The 25,520-nt window shown below is 44.1% G+C and overlaps 1 protein-coding gene across 1 annotated transcript in view; it reads left to right on the top strand.

Moving 5' to 3' along the window:
- Positions 1 to 25,256, top strand: part of NEK5 (NIMA related kinase 5) — a 71,541-nt gene extending 46,285 nt beyond the window's left edge. Inside the window, exons 18-25 of the mRNA XM_075562879.1 lie at positions 331 to 460; positions 888 to 894; positions 3,939 to 4,063; positions 8,810 to 8,954; positions 11,020 to 11,036; positions 11,208 to 11,219; positions 13,598 to 13,679; positions 24,964 to 25,256. Of these exons, the coding sequence (XP_075418994.1) occupies positions 331 to 460; positions 888 to 894; positions 3,939 to 4,063; positions 8,810 to 8,954; positions 11,020 to 11,036; positions 11,208 to 11,219; positions 13,598 to 13,679; positions 24,964 to 25,201 (756 nt within the window). The 3' untranslated portion in view covers positions 25,202 to 25,256. The remainder of the gene's footprint in view (positions 1 to 330; positions 461 to 887; positions 895 to 3,938; positions 4,064 to 8,809; positions 8,955 to 11,019; positions 11,037 to 11,207; positions 11,220 to 13,597; positions 13,680 to 24,963) is intronic.
- Positions 25,257 to 25,520: the final 264 nt, after the last annotated feature.

Genomic DNA, 25,520 nt, shown 5'->3' with positions numbered 1-25,520 from the left:
AACGTTTCCTTCTCAAAGCAAGGTGTGGGCAAGCTAGCCTTGAGAGTGCTGAAACACTGTCAACGGCCGTGAGTAAGTCTGGATGAAGATGCAGCTGTCCCATGATCTCGGCTTGTCACCCTTGACAAGGAGCAGCCAGGCAAACATCCCTGTTTCTCTCTTGTGCCAACCTAGTCCCAGTCTTCAGTCTCTACAGGTTTGTTTCATAAACAAAGATCCCAGGCTTACCATGTGTCTTGCTATATAAATGTCACAGGAAACACACACACAAGTGTTTCATGTTTTAAAATCTGGTTTCTTTCTCATGAAAACTCATTGGAACCACGTTAGGCAGTCGGCGACACACTAAACGAAACGTTGACCTTTGCGGACGGGCTGAAGTTTAAGGAAGACCACCTGACGAAACAGCATGGGGATGGCACAGACGGAGCGTTTGAAGAACTTTGCTGCCCAGAAACAGGTAGATGTTCTGGGAAAACCAAGGATGAGAAGGGATTGTTTTGCTGGCGATCCATCTGACTTCTCTTCTCAGCTGGCTCCCCCTCCCTCAGTCACCTGACCCCCTTGTGCTCCCACTGAGCTGGGATTCTCTGACAGCACGCCTCTCTTCTCTTGTCACACCTGCGGTGTGGGCAGTCTCTGAGAATCAGCTCTCCTGTCTTGTTCCACATTTCCTCTTTAGGAGGTTGCACCTACATCCTGGTGCCAGCTTCTTCCAGGAATCTTCCATACTATTCCATCATCTGCTGGGAGTCTAGGGGTATTGTTAGGTTTCTCTCTCCGGGCTAAATTTCAGCCTCGGTCCTTGGCTCCGCGCGAGAAAGATTTCACGCCGAAGCCGGGCTCGTGATCCAAGTGAATTTAATGAGAGTTAAAAGAAGTTTCAGGTTTTACGTGACACCCATTAGGATTCCTTTGACCATGCGGCCTGGCAGAACCTGCTCAGGGTCCCGCAAGGATCTCTCTCCTCCCACGAAGACGACCAGACAAAACTCCCCTCTCCCTTCAGGTCCCTGCCTTTTCAAGGGTTCCCGGGGAGGCGTGGTGAACGACCCCAGGTCGATCCCATTGGCTGAATTGCAATCACCTGGCCCAGGTGGGCTGCTCCAGGCATAACGTCCATCCAACAGCTTTGTCCTATGCTGGCTCTCCTGGGCATGCATAAATGGACTTCCCAATTCCCTAGGCTAAGCTGCCTAACAGTATGACCCCCCTAGACCTCAAACTCAGCATGTTGTCACATCAGCTTAGCAACTCCTCCTTCCCAACCAACACTTTCAACATCCCGACAGGTCCCACTGCCCACCCAGGGTGATGGTGTCTCGGTAAGGTCTCTGGACCCTTCTTCCTCCTTTTTCCCCATTATGATTAGTTTAGGGCTCTGTTGTAGCACTGCTTGGCTGCTAACCAAAAGGTCAGGGGTTTGAATTCACCCAGAGGTGCCTTGGAAGAAAGGCCTGGTGAGACCCACTTCTGCTCAATCAGCCCTTGGAAATCCTATGGAGCACGATTTTTCTCTGCAGGGTGGGGTGGGAGAGTCATGAGTGGGAGTTGACACCATGGCAACTGGGCTCTGGGGACCCCTGTCCAGCTTTGTTGTGTGACGCTTATGCTTAGTAGGCCGTGATATGCTTCAATTTGACTAGGAAGGGGAGAGACCCCATTCTTCACTGTTTTCTTCATTAATCATTTTATTGGGGGGCTCTTACAAATCTTATGACAATCCACCATTCAATTGTATGAAGCACACTTGTACAAATATTGCCATCAACATTTCCAAAACATTTTCTTTCTACTTGAAAAAATATGTTTTCATTCATTTGAAACTGAAAATGGCCTCTCACTTTCATTTGCTTTTCTGTCGTTATTATTCATGTAATTGGGCATTTAGATGTTTCTTTGGAATTTTGTGTTCATTTTCTATGACTCATTTAGAGCCTTTGCCTGTAATATTTATGTAATATTGTCTTCATTTGATCTTCAGATCTCATTTACAGTGGCAATTCTGTGTGCGTAACACTTACAGAATAAGCTTTACCAAAATTATGCAGAACAGATTAAGAAAGTTATAGATTTTTACTGAAGTATTTAAAGACCACTTGAATAAACGGAGCATACAGATTTCAATCAAAATCACATAAATTGTGGGGTGGTGGGGAGGATGTGATGGGGATCTTGGCCAAGTGATTCTTAACTAGCCAAGGAAGTTTGAAAAAGAAAATAAGGAAAACTTGGTCGTCAAGATTTGGAGTCCTGGTGGCATAATGGGTTAGGCATTGAACTGCTCACCCCAAGGTCAGAAGTTCAAAGACACTAGCTGCTGCCTGGGGGATGGATGAGGCTCTGCTCCCATAAAGACTTGCAGCCTTGGAAACACACAGGGGCAGCTCGACTCTGTTTGTAGGGTTCCTAGAGTCAGCATGGGCTCCATGGCAGTGAGTTTGTTGGTTTGTTTTTAGGTAGTAAAGATTTATAGCCTTCAGGTCTGGAAGTGAACTTACCTCCATGTTAGAATAATCAACCATTTAAGATCAAAAGAGCAGCATTTTCCCAAGGACACGTTTGTAGGGTTAGGAAAGAGGGGAGAGTAGAAGCTGAAGTGGGGAGGAAGTGGGCTAAGCCAGGGTGCATTGAGGGGATTCCAGCGGATGAGTGGAATCAAAATGTGTATGACTAGGTTAATGTAAAACCATAATCTGCTCCCTCAACTTTCACCTAACTTGCAGTAAAAAGTTAAAGCAACAACAAGACAAAGATTAACAGCCTCAGGAATGTTGCGCAGGGCCGCTGCCAGTCAGCACCAACTCGATGATGGTGGGTGTTCCCCTCCCAAGTATCAGCCTACTTTACATAAATGTACGGCCATTCCGGCTACCGTGAGAACAGGCAGAGCAGTGAGGTAGAAGGGATCGTGTGGGAACACACTTGGCATGTACCACAATTTCAGAACAAACACACTGCCTTCCAGTCAATTCCAACTCTTGGCAACCCCGTAGGGCAGGCGAGAGCTGTCCTTGTGGGTTTCCGAAGCGGTAACCAGGAGAGTAGAAAGCCGTGTAGTTCTCCCATATCATAATTGGGTGTTTTATAAAAGTGACACCGTAGTCCTTGGGAAAGAAGGGATTATTCAAATGAATGCTGATGGCCAACTGGCTAACAGCCTCAAGGAAAATGTGCCATTAGCCACTTCTTCACTCTGGAGAGTGGGCGGTGCAAGCGGGTTTGCAAGGGGACCCGTTCAGTGGCTCGAGGGAGAAACTGCCCGGTGATCCGCTTCCCTACAAGATGACAGCCAAGAAAACATGATGGAGCGGTGCTACTCCACACATGTGGGGCTGCTAGGAGTCAACATAGTATGTTCAATAACACAGGATGTTCAACGACACAGGATGTTCAACGACACAGGATGTTCAATTACACAGTATGTTAAACGACACAGTATGTTCAGCGACACAGTACGGTACCACAGCACAGGATGGTACCACGGCACAGTCTATTCAACAACACAGTACAGTTCAGCATCACAGTACGGTTCAAAGTCTCTGGAGGGTAGGATTATGAGTGTATTTTAGTTTCTTATCAGGTTTCAAATTCCCCATGCTGAAAGCATAGTCATAAAAAAAGAACACGTGTGATCTTTTCCATGAGGAAACAGATGTGGCAAGGGACTGCAGTAAACGATGTCCTGGGTTCCCAAGGGAGTTTCCACACGTGCCACCGTGGTTTCTTTAACATTCGGATATGTTGGCTGGTCAGTCAACACCTGTGATGACAGGGAAGCCATTTTTAGTCCTGTTTTTATATGTTGAGTTTTCTGTTATGATCTGTGCTAGGATGAGGGTGGGACCTCCCCAGTGTTGAGAGGCCAGATGATAGGCTTCCTCAAAACTTGAGTTATTTCTGACTTGGGTCATTTCCTTAGACTCAGAGCTGCTCAGCCACGAAGCTGCTGCTGCTGCTGGAAACAGGAGGCAGTGGGAGGCGGGCGCCCCGCAGACCCTGCTGCGACAGATGGCTGAAGCTGACGTCACCTCCACCTCCACCTACCCCAGCGAGCCTGCAGGTGAAACGCTGATCATGAAACATACATTGTCCGGGGGTGGAGGCGGGGGGGGGGGGGAGAAGGAGCCAGGTCCCCAAGACCTCCATGTTCTAGTGCCCACCTGTGATCTTACGTTTCAGGGCAATCTCTATGGGTTCTACATCAACAGCCTTTCAAAGATAATGTTTGGTTCCCCCCCCCCCCCCCCCGTGTTGAGAGAGATTGGCTTGCAAATTATAGAGACTTCCCCGTTACAGGATCCCTGGTGGCACAGTGGGTTACACCTTGGACTCCTAAGAGCAAGGTCATCAGTTTGAAACCACCAGTGTTCCCCTCCAGAAAGATGAGGCAGGCTTTCTACTCCTGCAAAGCATTCAAAACAAAACAAACTACTCGAGTATAGGAGGGAGTGGAACTGCCCCTGTGGGTTTCCAGACTGTAACTCTTTATGGGAATAGAAAGTTACCTTTTTCCCCTTAGGCTACCCTGTCCGGTAGGGTCACTATGAGCTGGACTGGGCTCAACTTGGTGGCGGTAAGTTGTTGTTGTTGTTTGCTCCTATAAAAGGAAGGAGAGATAAATCCCAGATCCTTAGTTCTCCAACACTGCTGCTTCAACACAAACACAACACAAACACCACCAATGAGGGCCATTTGTTACTCTCACAGCCCTGGAGGCTCAAAGTGCAAATCAAGGTCTCCTGCATGACTGTTCCTTCCTTGTTGATGAAAAAAACAAAACCCCAACTCATTGCTAGCAGGTAAATCCTGACTCACAATGACCCTGAAGGACACAGTAGAACTGTCCCGGGGGGGTTCTGAGACTGCATGTTTTACAAGAGCAGAAAAAGCCTCCTCTTCCTGGTGGGTCCAAACCGCTGACCCTGAGGTTAGAATGTGGGTTCCTTCTCTCTGTCATATATCTGGCCGTCCCTCAGTTTCTTGATGGTCCTTGGTTTGTATGTCCTCAGCTGGTGTCTGTCTGTCCCCACCTTCATATGTGTTGTTCTGTTCTTTTTATAACTCAGAAGTGATCTTCAGGACATCGCTACACAGGTATGGCCTTATTAACCGTGTTAGTCCAGGTTGACTAGAGAAACAAATTCAGAGGCACTCATAGGTGGGGGACCAGCTTCCCCACAATGGGATGGGTCCAAGGGGTGATGACGTAATTGAGGGGTAAATTAAAGAGACACCAGACGACACACAGCATGCAAGAACTCACCTGTCCCTGATGACTGCAACCAGAATGAGACCATATTTTATTGACTCATAGACTTATGTAATCTCGGGCAAGCAAGTCACAGTAAGCTCATAAGTAACAGGAAGGGGTTGTACTGGAGGCATACATGTAACAGGAGAGGGACGACCTAGTGCCTAAGGGGAGGCACTAGAGCACTGGTTCTCAACCTTCCTAATGCTGCAACCCCTTAATGCAGTTCCTCATGTTGTGGTGACCCCCAACCATAAAAGTATTTTTGTTGCTACTTCATCACTGTAATTTTGCTACTGTTATGAATCATCATGTAAATATTTGATATGCAGGATATATTTTCATTAGTAAAAATTGAACATAATTAAAGCATAGTGATTAATCACAAAAGCAATATGTAATTATATATTGTGAAATATTTATTTCTAGTGACAAATAAATGGTGTAGCATGGGTAACAGTCTTGACACTGGGTACTCATATGTGGGCATATCTGCATGTTGGCAGACCCACCTAGAGATGGGTAGAGGAGTGGTGTCTCAGTTCCCAAGGCCATCAGAAACGTGTTTTCCAATGGTCTTAGGCAAGCCCTGTGAAAGGCTGATTCGACCCCCAAAAGGGTCGTGACCCACAAGTTGAGAACCCCTGCACTAGAGGCACACATGACCGGAAGGCACATACATCACCGGATGGGTAGGCTCTGGTGTCAAGATGGCAGCCTAACCTTGATCGTCCCTGAGTTGGCTTGACCTTAGGTGTCTTTGAGCTCTTCTCCAGGGGAACAATCCATTACCCTGATCAGAAGGGAGTGGGCCTTACATCAGGTGGGATAGACAATAGGGTCTGATTGCTTTTCGTGGCAGATAGCCTTCAAGCAGTTGACCTTCAAGCTTATAATAAGAGACCATGTGTTTGCAAACAGCACCTGAAATTTGGCGTTATTATGGGGAACATTGAAGGGAATGACTTTTACTTATGAGAATGTGAGTGAGACGCATCTGCATCTGCAACCCATGAGCATGAAGGTTCGTTCCCTCCACATTAGCGCTGGCCTTCCAGATGCCTTCATGTACGAAGGTTGAGTTTTTCCACATACACTCTCTCCCCATTTTTTGTTTCTCACACTTATGGAGAGATCTTTATATGAAAGAGTAATTGTATATTAAAAAGACATCTTAGCCCAGTCCAGATCAAGTCCATAAGGCCATATGAGACCATCTGTCGGAACAAACCCATAAACTCCTCTTGAGACTCATGATGCTGAATGCAGGAAGATCACAGGCTGGTGGGTGAAAAGTTCTGTGGATCTACTGGCAGTGGAAGCATCTCCACGTGGCTCCACCAACTCATGAGTGTGGCTCCTCAACAGGAAGGTGAAGCCGAGAAAATGTGTGGCCTGCCTCCCAGGATAAAGAGAGGAAGTTCCCAGCATCCTCATGAGAAGGCCACACCTTCAAGGAAGCATCATCAGGCTGTGACCTGATTGACAGGCTAGACTCCACCCCTTCTCTTAAAAAAATCATTTTATTGGGGGCTCTTACAGCTCTTATTACAATCCATCCATCCATCCATTGTGGCAAGCACATTTATGCATATGTTGCCATCATCATTTTCAAAACATTTTCTTTCTACTTGGTATCAGCTCATTTCCCAACCTTTTCTCCCTCATGAACCATTGATATTTTATAATTTTTTTTCTTTTTTCCCCTTCACTCTTACTGTCCTCAAGTTGACATAAAATTATGTAACTACCCCATTAACATAATGGAGAAAACCCTCTAGCCAAACAGGAGTACATCCACAGGTATAAGGCTCCAGGATTTAAATACAGATTTCAAGAAGGGATGCAGACGCAATTCAATCCATAACACCACCTTCCTTATGGTCAGGAGAGACTTGCCTCATCTTTTAGTGTTAGTACAGTTATTTCTAATTGCGCTGAGCTGATGCAGGTTGTGTCCCTGCACATCCTGGAGGTCAGCAGCTGCTCCCTGAAATGAGGAGACCAAAGAACCATGCCTGGAATGCCTGCCTCCCTGAGAACTGGTGGGCCTGCCTGCCAGAGCTGATAAGCTACATCCTGGGCCATAAACCTTGCTGCTGCAGCATGGAACTCCCTCTCCCAGCTTTTCTTTAAAAACCCCAGACCCCGGGCAAAGCCCGGGATTCCCCTGGACTACTTGCCAGACCATGGGGCTTTGCCCTGGAGCTCCCTCTCCCCGCTTTCCTTTAAAAACCCCAGACCCCGGGCAAAGCCCGCCATTCCCCTGGGCTACTTGCCAGACCATGGGGCTTTGCCCTGGAGCTCCCCTAATAAAGCTATTTCTGTTTCTGCTCTCTTTTTGTCCTTCAGTTATCTTTGTCCATCTCCGTGCCTCAGCTTACCTCTCAATTTCCTCGCAACTCTTGGAGTGCTGATTTTTTTCACTACTAAAATTGAAGTAGTAGTGAATTTAATAGCTATCCGAATTTAGAGAGTTAATAATATAAACATTTTATTTATATCCAAATACACATATTTATATCCTGGTGCCACAGTGTTTACATGTTGCGCTGCTAACCCCAAGGCCAGCAGTTTGAAACCACCTGCTGTTCCTCAAAAGAAAGAGGAAGCTTTCTACTCCCATAAAAGAATTAGTCTCATAAACCCATCAGAGCAGTTCTACTCTGGTTTTATAAAGTATCTGGAGTCCCTGTGGTGTAGTGCTTAGATGTTGGGCTGTGATCCACATGGTCAGCAGTTCACAACCACCAGCAACTCCATGGGTGAAAGACAGCTTTCTACTCCCATAAACAGTTATAGTCTCGGAAACCCACAGGGGTCACGATGAGTCAGGGCTTTGTGTTATCTTACATGGAAAGTCCATATAACTGCTTTGCAAACACCAATGTGCTATGTAAATGCTAGGAGCATTTAGGATGTGGTACTTATGACCTGAAATCCTCCATTTACATTGGAAGCTTCTGGCATATCCTTTCCGTGGATGATTTTTCCCAGTGGCCTCAAGAGAATTATATGTTTCTCTTGATCTTCTGGGGCTGGGGGCAAGCTAAGATTGATTCCTGTGTTACATGAAGGAAATAAGGTAAACTGTGTTGAGGAGCACTGGTGACATGGTGGTTAGGTACGTATATCGCTGAAATTAACGATCCTTGTCTGAACTGACTTACATTCAACTTCTATGAAGTCCTAAAGTTAGCAAACTTCCAAGAACGGAGGTGCTTGCCAAGTAATAGAATTTACTTTATTCTGAGACAATGAGAACATAAGAAATCTGACTTCACAGAAGCAAATAGAAGAGATATGTTAACACACCTAAAGCAGTCCATTTCCCAAGCCAAGATCACCTCCGCCTACACCAGTCACCTGATGGGTAGACCCTGCGCATTCCCAGATCTCCGTTTCCCGCCTCATAAAACAAAGGGAGGGGGGGGCGGGCGGGAAATGAGGTTACTCCCAAGGTTCTAATCGACTGTCTGTGATTTTATAAAAGTGCACATGAAGGAGAATTGGCGTTTTATTGGACTGTATTTGCTAACACGGTTTCCTCTCCAGATGGCCGCGTGGTTGTGCTTGATGGGGCTCCGGAAAATAGGAAACAGTGGCAGCATGAAGCGCCAGGGACCTTAATGGGTGTCCTGGCCGAAGCACGTCTGCTGAGTCGCTCATTTTCAGCAAATGAAGGAAAAGTTGGTATGTAGTTTATCCTCTAAGAATACAACCAACCCCCTGAAGAATTTTGTCAAGGATGGGAAGCACAGAAAGCCCATGTCCAGTTGACTTTGACTCAGGGAGTCCCCAGGACGGAGTAGAGCTGCCCCACGCCTGTGAAACGTTAGCGGAGCAGACCGCCCTGTATCTTTTTCCTTCCAGAGCAGATTCCAGTTGCTGGCCTTTGGGTCAGCAGCCAAGCACTTAACCCTTAGGCCACCGGAGCTCCTTATAAATGCAGAACGGGAATGAAATGCATTCAATTAGGAGGCTGTCCAGCATTTCCAGAAGTTGAATTGCTTTGCCCAAGCCTGTTCCAAATGCCATTAAGGGAGGACATGGACTTCCAAGAGGAGTATGGTCATTTTCTTTAATGTCATCTGTTAGCAATTGATGGAAAGATAAATCAGTTGAATAATGGGTTTGTGGAGTCACTTGGCTGCTAACTGGAAGGTTAGTGGTTCAAGCCCATCCAGGATCCAAGAAAGGTCGAGTGATCAAGAAAACCTTTGGGCAGCTCCAGTCTGTCACATGAGGTGGCTCTGAGTTAAAATCTACTCGAAAGCGCCCACCAATTCCACCCTATAATGTTAGCCATCTTACTGCTTTTCCTTATTTTAAGGATGAGCTGCAGTAAATTACTTGGCATGCCTCTTATAGACAATCTTTGTAATTCCTACCAAAAGGCTGGGTCAAAGCTTTTGAGTCAATGCGAACTCATCATGACTCTGTTGGGCAGTGGTTCTCAACCTGTGGGTCGCAACCCCTTTGGGGGTCGAACGGCCCTTTCACAGGGGTCGCCCAATTCATAACAGTAGCAAAATGACAGTGATGAAATAGAAACGAAAATAATTTTATGGTTGGAAGTCACTACAACATGAGGAACTGTATGAAAGGGTCGCGGCATTAGGAAGGGTGAGGACCACCGCTGTAGAGCAAAGTACACCTGTCCCTGTACCTTTCTGCGGCTGTACACCTTTTACAGGAGCAGAGAGTCCCGTCTTTTTCCTGTAGAGCAGCTGTGGGTTCACACTGCTGACCTGTGGCTAACAAGCTTGGCTCATAACCCACTATGCTCCCAGGGTTCCTAGTATACAGAGAGGCAGAAAATAAATGAGTGGAAAAAAGGGAACATGAAAACACCAAATAAAAAATCCATTTTAAGTAGCATGGGTAAAGATCAGAATTTTCATAATGAAAAATATGTCAATCCACCAGAAATAACTATTTAAAGTTTGTAGATACCTCATAAAATGATGCTAAAATATATCAATGGAAAATGGACAGATCTCACTGGAGAAACAGAAGAAACAAACATATCAAACAAGCAAAAATCTGTAAGCACATTAAAAAACTGAACAATAAACTTGACATGATTGACATACTTAAAACATTATACTCAACTGTATATTAGTTTCCTAAAATTCAGCAATTTTAAGACTCTCATTGTGTTAGTCTGGGTAGACTAGAGAAACAAATTCATAGATACACATATGTGTATAAGAAAGGTTCATATACAAGAGCAGTTGAATATTGAGGAAACATCCTAGCCCAGTCCAGATCAAGTCCTTCAGTCCAATATTAGCCCATATGTCCCATACCAATCTACAAAGTCCCCTTCAGACTCAGCAAACACAGGCAATGACATTAAATGCAGGAAGATCACAGGATAGTAGGTGGGAAATCCTGTGGATCCAGTGGCGTTGTAAGCATCTCAGCGCTGGCAGGGGTTTCCATGTGGCTTCTCCAGCCCCGAGGGCTGCATCAGGGTAGGTCCATGAGGCTTCTCCTCAGGGATATCTCACAAGGAGTCAGCCTTGTCAGTTGAGAGTCTCCAAGAGAGGAGTCTCCCACCTCCAAAGAGGAAATCCAGGAGTTCCCAGAATTCTCAGGAGAAGGCCATGCCAGAGGCCTCATTGGCTATATCTTGATTGACAGGACAGACTCCACCCCTTCACTCATAAACCTCTCAAATTGACACCAGATTATATAGTTACCACACTCATCCACCTTCCTCCCCGGCTCCCATTTTAAATGTTTTTGAGTCTTGGAAGTGTTTTACATCAATGGTGTTTTATAACCATTGCTATAGGGCAGCTGCAGTTCTGATGTACTATCATTACCTGGGTCTCGGTGGTTATCAAAACTGTAACAAGAGTTGGGGGCAGGTGGGGGGCAGTGGAAGGATTTTATTCCTAGAGACTCTAGTAAAACACTCTTTTATCCTATAAGAACCAGAGAGTAGGGAGGGAGGGTGTAAAAATGAGGAGCTGATGCTGGGGGCTTACGTGGAGAGCAAATGTTTTGAGAATGATGAGGGTAACAAATGTACAAATGTACATACAATTGATGTATGTATGGATTGTGACAAGAGTTATATGAGCCCCCAATAAAATGATTTTTTTAAAAAGAACCTGAGGGTTATAGAATGCAGATGGGAGAGGTAGGTTATGCAGCTCCTCTGTCATTATGTGGACATTTTCCCTTCCCCTTTGAATCTGGACTAGTCAAATTTGCTTAGTTCAGTAGACTACAGTGAAAGTGATAATGCATTTGGTCTGAGTCTGGGCCTCAAAGAGCCCTTTCATCCTCCTGAATCCTTGATCAATTATATATTATTACTGTTAGGTTAATGTTTTAAATAACTCAGTTATATGGTGGTTTATTACTCTGTAATGGCTCGAAAATAGACATATTTAGCAAAAACTCCCTAAATGGGAGTCAAAAGTAGGTTAGTTTTGCAGGATTGTAAGGCTGGCTAGAGAAGCTAGCATTATTTTGTTCATCTGTAGATTATTTTAGCTCTTTTATGGATTCTTTAGTTCTTTTGTTGGATTCTTTTAAGAAAGAGGCCTCAACAGTGGTTTCATTACACCAATGATGAAGTTATTTAGGGGAGGGGCAATGAATGACTTAGGAAAATTATACAAATTTCCATAATTATCTCACTGATAGTTTTATTAGTATTTGCTTGAACCAGAATCCAAATGAAGTGTGGTTGAGCTGTGTCATTCACACACAAATTTAGAGATACAAGACTCTGAATGTGAGAAACTTTGGGAATGTCTTATCTAATTAATTTTTGTCTTCCTCCCTGTATTGTTTCTTTTTTATGAATGTAAAAGAGTAATTTAAGATTTAATATATATATTTAGAAAGATCTAAAAAGTTTTAAAGTTTATTTATATCTGTAACATGAATTTTATTGGGAACATTTTATTTGGTATTGGTATATACAATGAAAAACATCTTAAGGTGGATGAAATTTTAGAGTTTTGAGGGTTCCTTCATTACCATAAAGAAGTGAAAAAGCTTTTCTTTAAATTTTCTGTATAATTAAGGCATCAACCCCCAAAGTTTCAATTTTGTTTCTTCCTTTTTAATCCTTATCTCTCTCGGTCTTGTTAATGTTGCCTGCTACCTGCAGTAATGTTCCAATGGAAATGATTTAGAAATTACTATCATGTGGTTGAGGTTCACTCTAGGTTTCCTGGCATCAGGTGTCTAACTTGGAATGATTTTGACCACAAACAGGTAGCACCAACTCAAACTGATGTAAACAACACAGAAATGTGTTACCTCGTGGAATTAAAAACCCAGAGACAGGGCAGGTGTCAGATAGGGAAGGATGAAATTTAGATCAGCAAATAATGAAGTCTCCTGTATCAGATTAAAGAATAATTTACTTCCATGCGTTTTCTAAAAGTTTTTATTCTGAGTGAATGTTGAATTTTATTGATTTTTATGTGCTTATATTCAGGCAATCACTCTACTTTCATCTAGGAATATGGTGAATTAACAGGAGGATTTTTCTGATAGTAACTTATCTATAACTCTTTTTTTTTAAATCTGTAATTCTGGATATAAACCCAACTTGGTAAGGTTGTGCTTTAAAAGTGTGAATTGACACAATGAGTTTATGGTTTGGGGGTTGGTTTTTTTTTGAGTTTATGTTTTATTGAGGATTTTTACATGCTTGTGAAACTAACCCATATTTAATATTAGTTTCTGATCTTTACACTAGCCTCATAGATTGAGTTAAATACCTCCCCGTCCCCTGCCCCACCTTTACTTTCTGGAACAGTATATATTAGTTAGCATTTATTTATCCTTGAAGGTTTTCTAGACATCAGTGATAGATTGTAAACTCTGCAGGCTCTGGTACTTTATGACAGGGGATATTAGTTTTTTTATTCAAATTTGTTATTAGACACGGCTTAATTTTCGCTTTCTCTTTCTTACTGAGTAACTTTTAGATACATACTCATATAGTGCTACAGAAAATTTTTCATTATAAATTTGCAATTTTATTGGCATAAGGCTGCTGATTTTATTTTCATATGAGTTAGTTATATATTTAATTATGCTCCAATTCACTCAATGGCAGTTGGGTTTGGTTTTATTCATACTGTTACTTATATTTTATCTCTTAGTTTCCTGTTACTTAAAATGTATATATTTTGCCTACTCTAACTGAAAATGCAAAATCTCATACTAGAGTCTAATTATTATATTATATACGTATAAACTATTTTTTAATCTCTTACTGATAGCTCCTTTAAACACTCTCCAAATTTGAATCTCTCTCTCTTTTTATGAACAATGGAAACATGAAAACATTGGCTCCTAAAGAAGATGAGGATACGGTGGAAGTAACCTGTGGCATTGATCGAGATGAAGAACGACTAGAACCAAGATCTGATGATGAAGACACGTAAGCAGGCCCCATCCAGATGCCTAAATGAAACATTAGTGTGCTGGGTTGGTTGGCAAGAGAAACATCAATGACACTCATCCTTGTACAAGAAAGAGCTGTAAGGTCTCTCTCGGGGCTAGATTTAAACCTCGGTCCTTGGCTCCGCATGAGAAAGAATTCACGCCGAAGCCTGGCTCGTGATCCAAGTGAATTTAATGGGAGTTAAAAGAAGCTTCAGGTTTTATGCAGCACCCATAGGATTCCTTTTGACCTTGAGGCCTGGCAAAAGACTGCTCAGGGTCCCACAAGGATCTCTCTCCTCCCAAGAAGACGACCAGACAAAAAGCCCCTCTCCCTCTCGGTTCCTGCCTTTTCAAGGGTTTCGGGGGGGGGGAGGTGGAGGGGAGGCGTGGTGAACGACCCCAGGTCGATCCCATTGGCTGAATTGCAATCACCTGGCTCAGGTGGGCTGATCCAGGTTAACGCCCATCCGTGCCCACCAGCGGGGAAAATCCAGGTCTTTGTCCTATGCTGGCTCTCCTGGGCATGCGTCAATGGACACCCCAGTCCCTATGCTAGCTACCTAACAGAACTTTATATCAACAAGTAATACATTATGAAGTCTAACTCAAGTTCGTAAGTCTGATGCTAGCTGGGCCCTCTTCAGACTCACCTAGCTGCAGGCTGATGACAGTGCAGGAGGAGCACAGCTGTGGGTGCACAATCGCAGGCATCCAAGTTGGGGGAAACATGGCAGGGTGCAGACAGCCCTCAGGGGGTCGCCCCTGGAGACACACACAGAGTTCAACAAGCAGGAAGACAGAGGGGCAGAGAGAGAGGAATGTTCAGTTTCTCCCTTATAAAAAGACACCACCACCACCACCCCACCATCACCACCACCAAAGAGGCATCATCAGGTGCTGGCCTGCGTGATGATTTGGATTCCACCCCTACACGTTCATACCTATTCAAGTTAACGTAGACTCTAAACACCACGATCAGGCAGAAGGAGAAACGCTGTGGAGATAGAGCAGACAGTCCAGTGTAAAGTGATAGTAGCGTCAGCAGAACCTGTGTAGGTTAAGGAGGATTCTGACCAGGATCAGCCCAAAACCGATTCCTAGGGGGCAGGTTAGGCATTCTCCCATTCTCCAGCCTTTTTATAAATTCTGACATGAGCTGTCCCTCGTGCCACTCTCTATTTCTCTTATGGGCTCAATAATTCATTGGAATGGCCACATAAAACTCACGAGCTGATTAACCCCTCAGAGGAGCTGATACCAAGGGCTCAAGTAGAAAGACAATGTTTTGAGAATGATGATGGCAACAAATGTACAAATGTGCTTGACACATAGACAGATGCATGGGTTGTGATAAGAGCTGTATGAGCCCCCAATAAATGACTAAAAACAACAACAACAAAACCTCATGAACTATACCTCTAGTTAAAGTGATTTTTTTAAAAGAAGGAATAAATAAATAAATAAATAAAATGAAGTGGTTTATTAACCAAGTAAAGGGGTCCAACCCAGGATCAAGATTGACAGGCTGGTATAAAAACAACAACAACAACAACAACCCCAAACCCCAGGCGAATATCATCACTACTCTTATTCAACGTGTGCTAGAAGTCTTAGCCAGAGCTATTAGCCAAGTCTTAGCCAAGCTATCGTTATTCATGATCAACAAGAAGAAATAAAGGATCCAGAATGGGACAGAAAAAGAAAAGTGAAACTCTCACTATTTTCAGATGATATGTTTTGAAAATCCGAAAGACTCGTAAAAAAGTTGTTGGAAACAATAGAAAGGTTCTGCAAACATGGCAGGATACAAGATTAAAGTGCAAACATCAATCAGATTCCTGTCGACGAACAAAGAGAGCTCTGGAAAAAAATCAACAAAACACAACCACTAACAATAGCCTTACCCAAAACCAAAATGAAATATATAGGAATAAACCTAAGCAGAGGAACAAAAGACGTACCAAGAAAACTGTAGAACACTACTACAAGAAACCAAAAGTAACCTGCATAAATAGAAGTATAGTCCATGTGCATGAATGGGAAGGCTAAATATTGTGAAGATATCAATACGACCCAAAGCAATCTATAAATACAGTATAATTCCAATCCATAGACCAAATTCATTCTTTAGAAGAGTGGAAAACATAGTTCATGTTAGGTAGAGAGGAAAGAAGACCCATAATTCATGTTATGTAGAGAGCAAAGAACTTCTTCAGAAGAACAAAGGAGGAGACCTCTTACTTCCTGAGCTCAAAACCTATTACATAACCACAGTAGTTAAAACAGCCCAGTACTGGTACAACGATAGATAAACAGACCAATGGAACAAAACAGAAAACCTAGAAATAAATTTATCTATCTACAGACAACTGATCTTCAAAAAGGACCAAAAAATATTAAATGAGACATAGTTGCTTCTACAAATGGAACTGGCAAAATTGGGTTTCCATCTATAGAAGAATGAAGCAGGACCTATACATTGCCTTATGTACAAAAGCAACTCAAATCGGACCAAAGACCTAAGTGTAAATCCTCGTGCTAGCTATATGGCTCATCAGTAAGAAAATAATGACTAATTTACGGGCCCTATGGTGGGGCACAGGCACAGGATCAAATATAATGAAGGGGACACATACACTGGATGACAAAATAGGTGACTCGTACCTACTAAAAGTAAGACACATGCATCCAAAGAGTAGATAGAGGACCCAGGGGTGGCAGAACCCCTTTCACAATGGCACAGTGGACAAGGGATTAATCTCTAAAATCTGTTCAAAACTGTAACACTCCAATAAGGAAAAGGTGAGTAACCCAACTAAGAAGTGGGCAAAAGGACATGAACAAACAATTCACTGAAGGTGACAGCCAACTGGTCAAAAGCAGGAAGAAATGCCCACAATCGTTAGCCAGCTGGGAGATGCACATCGAAGCACCAATGAGATATTGCCTTACACTGATAATAGCAGCCAAATTCAAAATAACAGAAAACAACAAAGGCTGGGGAAGATGTGGAGAGATTGGAATGCTCAGACACTGCTGGTGGGACTGTAAATGTGGACAGAAAGTGATAGGGCATTACCTCAAACCACTGGGAATAGAAATTCCATGCAATCCTGTAAGACCTCTGCTGGGCATAGAATCGAAAGAAGTAAGAGTGACAGCGGACGCATGCACGGCCCTGCTTGCAGCACTGTTCACAGCAGCACGAAGATGGAAACCATTGGAATGCCCATCGGTGGAAGACTGGATGAAACTTTGGTCCATACACCCAATGGCGTACCACACATGGCTCAAACACCGTGATGAGACCCCAAGGCACCTCATGGTGAACGTTATGCTTAGGAAAATCAGTCAATCACAAAAGGACAAGTAGTGTATGGCACCACTGTGATAAGGGGAAAGCAAACAACATAAAGACTTTTCACCGACTTTGGAGTTTGCCAACGTGGGGGAGGGTGGCTAACTCAAGAGACGAGTGTTGTGGGGGAAGTGGAAGATGGTAGTCCACAAGAGGGAGAAGATAAATCAAGGAGGAGGGGAAGGTAAATGCTTTTGGGTGTAGATTAGTAGTTTAAATTGTTGAGTACACAGTTGATGAACTGAAATGTAAACCCCCATCTAATGTACAACTTTTAAGAAATTGATTTTTTTAAAATTACAGGCTACAACTCACAATCAGGAGGCATGTAGGCAAAGTCTGGGAGGTTTCCGTGAAGAGGAGAACAGAGCTCTTGCTTCTTCAGCACAGGACAGCCAGCTCTGGCAGCTCCTCGAAGCCCCCTCAGGACAGGCTGCTCTTCTTCTTCTTCTTCTCCTTCTTCTTTTTGTTAATAAATACTTTTATTTGGGGTTCTTACAACTCTCATCACAATCCATACATCCATCCATTGTATATCAAGCACATTTGTATATTTGTTGCCCTCATCATTCTCAAATCATTTTCTTTCTACTTGAGCCCTTGGTATCAGCTCCTCATCTTTTTCCCTCCCTCCCCATCCCCCTTGCCTCATGAACCCTTGATAATTTATAAATTATTATTATTTTTTCATGTCATACACTGTTTGACGTCTCCATTTACCCACTTTTCTGTTGTCCGTCCCCCCAGGGAGGAGCTTATATGTAGATCCTTGTAATCAGTTCCCCCTTTCTACCTCACCTTCGCTCCACCCTCCCGGTATCGCCACTCTCACCACTGGTCCTGAGGGGTTCATCTGTCCTGGATTCCCTATTTCCAGTTCCTATCTGTACCAGTATACAGACATCCTCTGGGCTAGCTGGATTTGTAAAATAGAATTGGGATCATGACAGTTGGGGGGAGGGGGGAGGAAGCATTAAAGAACTAAAGGAAAGTTGATGTTTCATCGTTGCTACTCTGCACCCCGACTGGCTCATCTTCTCCCCACGACCCTTCCTTAAGGGGATGTCCAATTGTCTACAGATGGGCTTTGGGTCTCCACTCCGCACTCCCCCTCATTCACAACGATAGGATTTTAGTTCTGATGACGCCTGAGAACCTGCCTTGATTTTCAACGGCTCAGCACCCCCTGTGCTGTGTGTGATGGTTTCCTTTGTGCACAGGTTCTGCGTGAGTACAATTCAGAGTTTTGGGGATTCCCATTCTTCTCAGGGTCATCCAGAACTCGTTATGAGCCACACAGTGGAATGTCTCTGTATAGTCAATAAAACACAAGTAAGCATCCTTCAGGCACTCTCGGTTTTCAGCAAGAAGATCCATCTGCCATTAGCAGTGATATCCCTCCTTCCAAGTCCTCTTCTGACTGGCTGGAATTTATGGCAGTTCCCTGTGGATATACTACTGCAAATATATTAAAGTATCTTCAGAAAGATTTCCCTAGCATGTGATATTAGTGATATTGTGAGGTAAGTTCTCTATTCTGTTGATGACTTTTCTTTGGAATGGATACAAACATGACTCCCGTCCAAGTGGTTGTCCAGGTGGTTGTATTCCAAAGCTCTTGACAGAATTGAGTAAGCACTTCAGCATCGTATTGCTTGTTGAAACATTTCAACTGTATTGACGTCAATTCCTGGAGCTTGGTTTTCCACCTGTGTTTTCGATGTAGCTTGGCCTTCTTACCACCTGTGTTTTCAATGTAGTTTGGCCTTCTTTCTCCAACGCCTTTGATACTTAATCATATGCTACCTCATGAAATGGTTGGAGGTCAGTGAATTCCCTGGGGGCGCAGTAACTCTGTGTCATTCTCCCGGCTTCTTTTGATGATTCCCGAATCCTTCAATATTTTGCCCATAGAATCTTTCAGTATTTCAACTCGAGGCTTGACTTTTTCCATCTCTTCTTTCAGCTTGAGGAATGCCAAGTGCACGCTTCCTTGTTGGTTGTCTAACTGCAGGTCTGCAGGGCAGTGGATTGTTTCCTATGGCCGTTCTAGCCATCGTCTTCGAAACCCCCATCACATGGCTTTTCTTTCCTGCTGGGTTTGGCAAGAGAAGGTGGGGGAAGGTGCTGGTACGACTGTATGATTCGTGTGTGAATGATTGATAACAGGGTTAGTTGTGATTGTAAGAACGTGGTACTCTCAATGGGGATCAGTCAATGGGGCCACGCTGCCGAGTGTTAAATGAGCCATCTCAGTAGCAGAAGTAGAGAGTTTCACTACGGTTAAGTGTGAAGCACCAGGGGTGGAGTGTACCTGTTGCATCCCAAGATTCCTGCACATTGAATCTTTTGGATCCAGGGACAGAAAGCTAGACTAGCAGGGAGGCACCAGAGGAGCGGCTGTAGCAGAAGCTAGAGTCCCTTTGGGTGTTTGTTAGCGCTGAAAGCTGTGTAGCATTGCCTCCGGAGGGGAGAGGCCAGCTGGAGGGGTTGAGGGCCAGCGAGCGGCCTGCCTGGGAGAATGGCCGGGAAAGACAGTCCTGAGCACTTCTGGCTCTGAGAACGTCTCTAATAAAATCCATCATCGTGAGCATGGTCTGTGAGTTTTGTGTGGCCACGGCAATGAACCATCAAGCCCAGCTGAGAAGCAGAGGGTGCTGTGGGAGGGATGGTTGGTGTCAGGATTGGTGAGGAAGGTTGGAGGGTCGGGCCCAGTCTGACCTCAGCCTCATAGGAATCAGCTTTGGGCAGCTGATGAGGATCATCTGTCCTCCTTATGAAAATGCCCTTTTCCACAAGGTCTTTGCTGCACATTTTACTCGAATCCTTTACTTCATCTTTTTAAAAAAATCATTTTATTGGGGGTTCTGACAGGTCTTGCCACAATCCATCCACCCATTGTGTCAAGCACATTTGTACATATGCTGCCAGCATCATTTTCAAAACATTTTCTTTCTACTTGAGTACTTCATCTTCTTCTTCTTTTTAAAAAATTTTTTGAGTACTCCATCTTCTTAAGCCACCATTTGAAACCTTCTGTTCTGTTTGTGGGGCCCTGGTGGTGTAGTGGTTATGCACTGGGCTGTGACCTGCACCCACCAGCAGCTCTGCGGGAGAAAGACAAGGCTCTCTACTCTGGTGAACAGCTATAATCTCAGAAATTTACGGGGGAAAAAAAAGAAACTTACAGAGGAAGTTTACCCTAAGTTTGGTTTTTGCTTCTGCTTTTACATCCTCATTTCTTCCATTTGCGTTAGTTACTCTTTCTTCAAGAGTAGGTCTCAGAGTCTCTTCTAACATTCATGTGGTCTTCCCCCCCACCCCCCAGCCCTCCGGCTCCCTTTCCAGTCTTTTTAATGACCTCTTGCTTTTTCATGTGTCCTGCCCTCGATGTTTCCCCACAGTTTAGCCTATCTTCAGTCATTAGTGTCCAATGCATCACATTTATTCTTGAGAGAGTTCAGGTAATTCAGGTGGCTCTGTGGACTGGTTTACATTTCCTTCAGCTTCAACTTGAACCCACATATGAGCAATCAAAGGTTTCTTCTGCAGCCGAGCCCCGGCCTTGTGCTGACAGATCGCATTGAGCGTCTCTCCACAGATGGAGTCCATTTGCATCCTGTGCATTCCATCTTGTGAGAGCCATGTGTCCAGCTACTGTTTGTGTTGTTTGAGAAAGGGACGAGGGGCTCAAAGTTTGGGGAAATGTCCACGATCTTTTCGTTCTATTTCCCCACAGACCTTTTGACACTTGCTTGCATTTCCAATGCACACGTCATTGGTCTCGCCAAATTCTGGCGCGTGATTTTCTGCATCATATTTTGAGGGCTCCCCAACCTGAGAAGCCTATCTTCTGGCACTGTGTCAGACAATGTTCCATTGCTATTCATAGGATTTTCACTGGCTCATTTCTTTAGAAGCACATTTCCAAGTCCTCCTTCCTAATCTGTCTTAGTCTGGAAACTCTGTTGAAACTTGTGACCCTGCTGGTACTTGAAATACCCTTTCCCTGCATCAGTCAGATAAGTGTGTCTATGTGTGGGGGTGGGGGGCACTGTGGACAGGATTCCCTGGAGTGGCGTCCTGCTGTGTATAAAATGAGCCCTCTGCGAAGCAGGAGGAGGGATTTCAGTAAGAGCAAGAGCCAGGAGTGGAGCATGTGCTTTGGCCCCAGGATCTGGATGACCCCTGCCTGACCTTCAGATTTAGGACTGAACAGTACCTGTCCTCAAACTCCTGGGGACACTGCAGCTGTTCAAAGAACCCAGAAACACGAGGAAACAGACTCCAGGGAGCAGCTGGGGGAAATGGGGCAGGCTCGCATCTTGCAAGAGTTGGGCTTTGGGGGATTCTTCCATTTCCAACTCCTCGGGACTAATTTGTTATTTATTTTTGCAAAAGAAATGATGACCACAAGTTCTTTGCCACCCACGTTGCTTATCCATTATTTCAAGAGGCTGTTTTCAATTGGATTCCATATGGTTAGTTCTTAAAAAGGACATCAAAATTAAACCAAATTATTGTTTGGTTTCTAGGTTACTCCAGGTGGTATTTTTGGTTTAAGGTTTAAAAATTATCTCAGGAGAATAATCTCAGGAGTTCAGCCACCCTCCATGCCTCCAGGAAATCTACCATTCGGGATATCATTTTTTAATACTTTAAAACAGTCATTAGGACGGGATATTATTTTTTAATACTTAAAACAGTCATTAGGGAAGCGAAGTGCTTGTTGAATTATTTGTGTCCCATCACTGGTTGTATCCTTAAATCAAGTCTTTCTGAAGAGACTGCTGAAGATGAACTCATAATTAAAAATTCAAGAACAGATGAGGGAAGAATCTACCCTTAATGAGAGATCACAAACCTAATAGCTGAATTGGACCATCGAGGATTTCAGATAGTTTATCAAAAAAAAGACTATAACAATGTATATTTTAAATTATACAGTGTATATTTTAAATTTCTTAGAAGCAGGACAGGAATTCCTGGAGCATCAGGAAGAGCCACCATGATGACAGTAACTGGGTTAACAATGGTCTTGGGGAATGGCAGGGAAGGATGGGGGAAATGGAGCAATAACAGTGAGTATGAGAAGAAAATATTCTGAGATGTGGCGATGATTGCACAAATCATCTTACTATGATCGAACAATTAAATGATAAGATATGTGAAATAAAACTGTTTAAAAATATAACCGAAACAACAACAATTGTTGAGAATGAGGTGGGGGTGGGTTGGAGCAGAGACCCGAAACCCATCTGTAGACAACAGGACATCCCCTTACAGAAGGATCACGAGGAATGGATGAGTCAACCAGGGCCCAGTATAGCACCAATGAAACACACAACATTCCTCTGGTTCCTTGAGGCTTCCGCACCTCTGACTATCATGACCCCAGTCCTGCCTTTCACTTCTGGCTAGACCAGAGCATGCACACTGGGACAGATAAGAGCTCATGACACGACACATGGAATCCAGTTCAGATAAACCCCTCAGAAACAGAACTTGGAGTAGCAATACCAGGAGGGTAGGGGGGAAGGTAAGGGTAGGAGGGGAGGAAGGGGGAATGGATCTCAATGACGGGCACAACCACCCCCACCCCCAGCCCCAGGAGGATAAACAACAGAAACGTGGGTGAAGGGAGACAGCAATCGTTGTAAGATATGAAAACAACAATAAGTATAGTTTATGTGCCGGTGGGAGGACTGGGGAGGGAGGGAACAAAAAGGAGCTGACACCAAGAGCTCCAATAGAAAGTAAATGGTTAGAAAAGGATGATGGCAACACATGTACGAACATGCTTGCTACAACTGATGTATTGTTGTAAGAGCTGTAACAGCCCCCCAAAAAATGATTTTAAAAAGAAAGAGAAAAACCAGCAGCAGCGCACACTTGAACTCCCTCCCTGCCAGAGGGAGTGGCAGAGGGAGCAGAAGGGAGACCAGGAGACTGAGCAGAGGAGCAGTCTTTCAGCTATCACACTCCGAGGCAGAGCAGCAGGTGGGTTTCCTGGCCATGGAGGCAGGCCAAGGGATGACCTGGCTGCAAGGCTGAGGAACAGAGAGAGGCTTGGTTGCTGGCGGAGGAGGGGCATTGCTGGGGCTAATGACCACAACTTTGATGTTTTCTGACTCCCCAACTAACTTCCTTAATAAACCTGCACAACAGTAAGTCTTCTCCGTGCATCCTGTGTGGCCTTGCAAGGAATTATTGAGCCCACTAGAAAAGTAGTGTCCCAGGAAGAATGGCTGGTGTCAGAAGGGGGTTTGAGAAAAGCTGGCAGGTGGACGCATGTCCGATCCTCTCCTGGCGGCAATCGGCCTGGGGTTGGTGTAGAGACAGAGTCTCCTCCTCTCTTGTTAGACAGAGGGGGCCCGATGTGGCTCCATACCCTGCTTGCGGTCATCATTACCTAGGAATGTTCCTCATCTTATTTGTCAGCTTCTTTGTGGACATTCTCGCCTCCCTCACTTCTCGGCTCTTCCCTGTACTTTCTTAGTCTCCCTCTCCGGCCACTAAACTATTAGCAGTCTCTGAGATGTTTCTCCTTCTTCTCTTGGTCTTTTGACCTCCTCCCCTCTGAAACAATAAAATTTTCAGTCCCTTAGTCTTTTGATCTCTTCTCCTCCAAAACAATTAATTTTTCTTTTTTTTCTTTTTTTCAAAACAATTAATTTTTCAATGGGATAAAACTTTAATTCTTGCTCCTAATGATCGGTAGTTGTGAGACCTGAGGCACATTTTAAACTTCTCTGAGCCCGTTTCTCCATCCATTATGGCAATGTTTCCTGTGTTCGTCTAGGGAAACTGGAGAAACAGATCCACAGAAACTCACAGGTGTATAAGAGAGACTTTTCTAGAAAAGGGTAAGTGTACATTCAGAAAGCATCCCAACCCAGTCCAGTCCAAGCCCATAAGTCCGACTTAGCCCATATGTTTGACACCGATCTACAAAGTCCTCCTCAAACCCACAAAACACACACAATGATGCCCAATGCAGGAGACCACAGGCCAGTGGGTAGAAAGTCTTTAATCCAGTGGCGGTGTAAGCATCTCAGCACTGGCAGGGTCTTCATGTGGCTGCTCCAGCACCCAGGGCTGCATCAAGTAGGTCCATGTGGCTTCTCCTCAGGGATGTCTTGCAGGAAGTGAGCTTTGCCAGCTGAAGCAGGGAACTGGCTAAGGCAGCTGCACCCTGGTCTGACCATCAGAGAGCAAGATACCTGAGAACCAGAAAGGCGAGGTTCACCGAGCCATTTATCCCTCCACCCTTCAATTAATCCCACATGTATTTGTTGGCCAGGTTGGCACAATACACCTTAACTATCTCTTCTCCCTCGCAGTATTGGTAGGATTAAATTAACTATGAATGTGCAACATGCCTAAGGACAGGGTACAGAGCAAAGGCTTGGTGCTTTTTTTTTTTTACTATCCTTTTAAATTTCTTTTAATTTTTTTCTCTTCTCTCCCCTTAAATGTAAAATACAAACAAGATCCATTGCCAATGAGTCAGTTGTGATGAGTCTCTTTGACCCTCTAAGATGGAATAGAACTTTTCCTTGGGTTTCTGGAATGATAAATGTTTATGGTAGCAGACAGCCTCATATTTCTCCCACAGAGCAGCTGGTGGGTTTGAAATACCAACCTTGCATGTTCATAGTCCAATGCCTAAACCACAACACCTTCAGCACTTTGTTTAACCAGAGGTGGTTAAACAGAAGTCTGACTAAACGGAAGCCTGCTTCTCCAACACTGGTTGTTTATCACCCTGTGAAGAACCAGACGGATGCAATACATACTTGCTTAACAGAAAGTGCAACCCTCCTGTTGCTCACATGAGGACAGAGGAGAAACCGCTTCCCATATATATTCTTCAGTGTTTGGATATAATAACACTGATGTTTACTCTTTATCATTTCAGGAATTTTGAAGAATCTGAGGATGAGTTGATGGATGTAGTGGAATCCCTAGAAAAACTTGCTCTTTCCAAAGAGGAAGAGATAGAAGGAAAAGCTTCAGGTTCTTCTAAGGATGCGGAAAAGTCAGAAGAAAGAGAAGAGAGCTGCACTGAGAAACATGAAGAGATAAGAGAATGTGCGGAGAGCATTTCGACTCCAGCTAATGTTCCGGAGCCATCTAATGCGATGAACTCCACTTAACGCCATCCAAAATGATGCTGTTGCCAAAATCCAGGGGACATGAGCAACCACTCAGAATAGACAGCTGAGATTTTCCCCCTTAAATAAATTAGCAACTGGTAACTCTCGTATCCATGACAAATGCCATCTTTTCATTTTGGTGCAGAGGTCTTACCGGTCAGTCTAAGGATTTGTTCCTTTTCTCATTACTTAGACAATAGAACTAACCTTTGAGCCTAGAAACTAAGATATGTACCTTCAAATTTCTACTCGGCAATCTTTCAGATAGATGTGCCGGGCGAATGATGCCCTTTCCCCTGTGAAAAGGTACCTGGCAAAG

This window comes from Tenrec ecaudatus, chromosome 11, assembly GCF_050624435.1.
Source record: "Tenrec ecaudatus isolate mTenEca1 chromosome 11, mTenEca1.hap1, whole genome shotgun sequence".
Classification (NCBI taxonomy): domain Eukaryota; kingdom Metazoa; phylum Chordata; class Mammalia; order Afrosoricida; family Tenrecidae; genus Tenrec; species Tenrec ecaudatus.
Note: the sequence above shows the minus strand (reverse complement) of the source record. Positions and strands in the feature narration are given on the sequence as shown.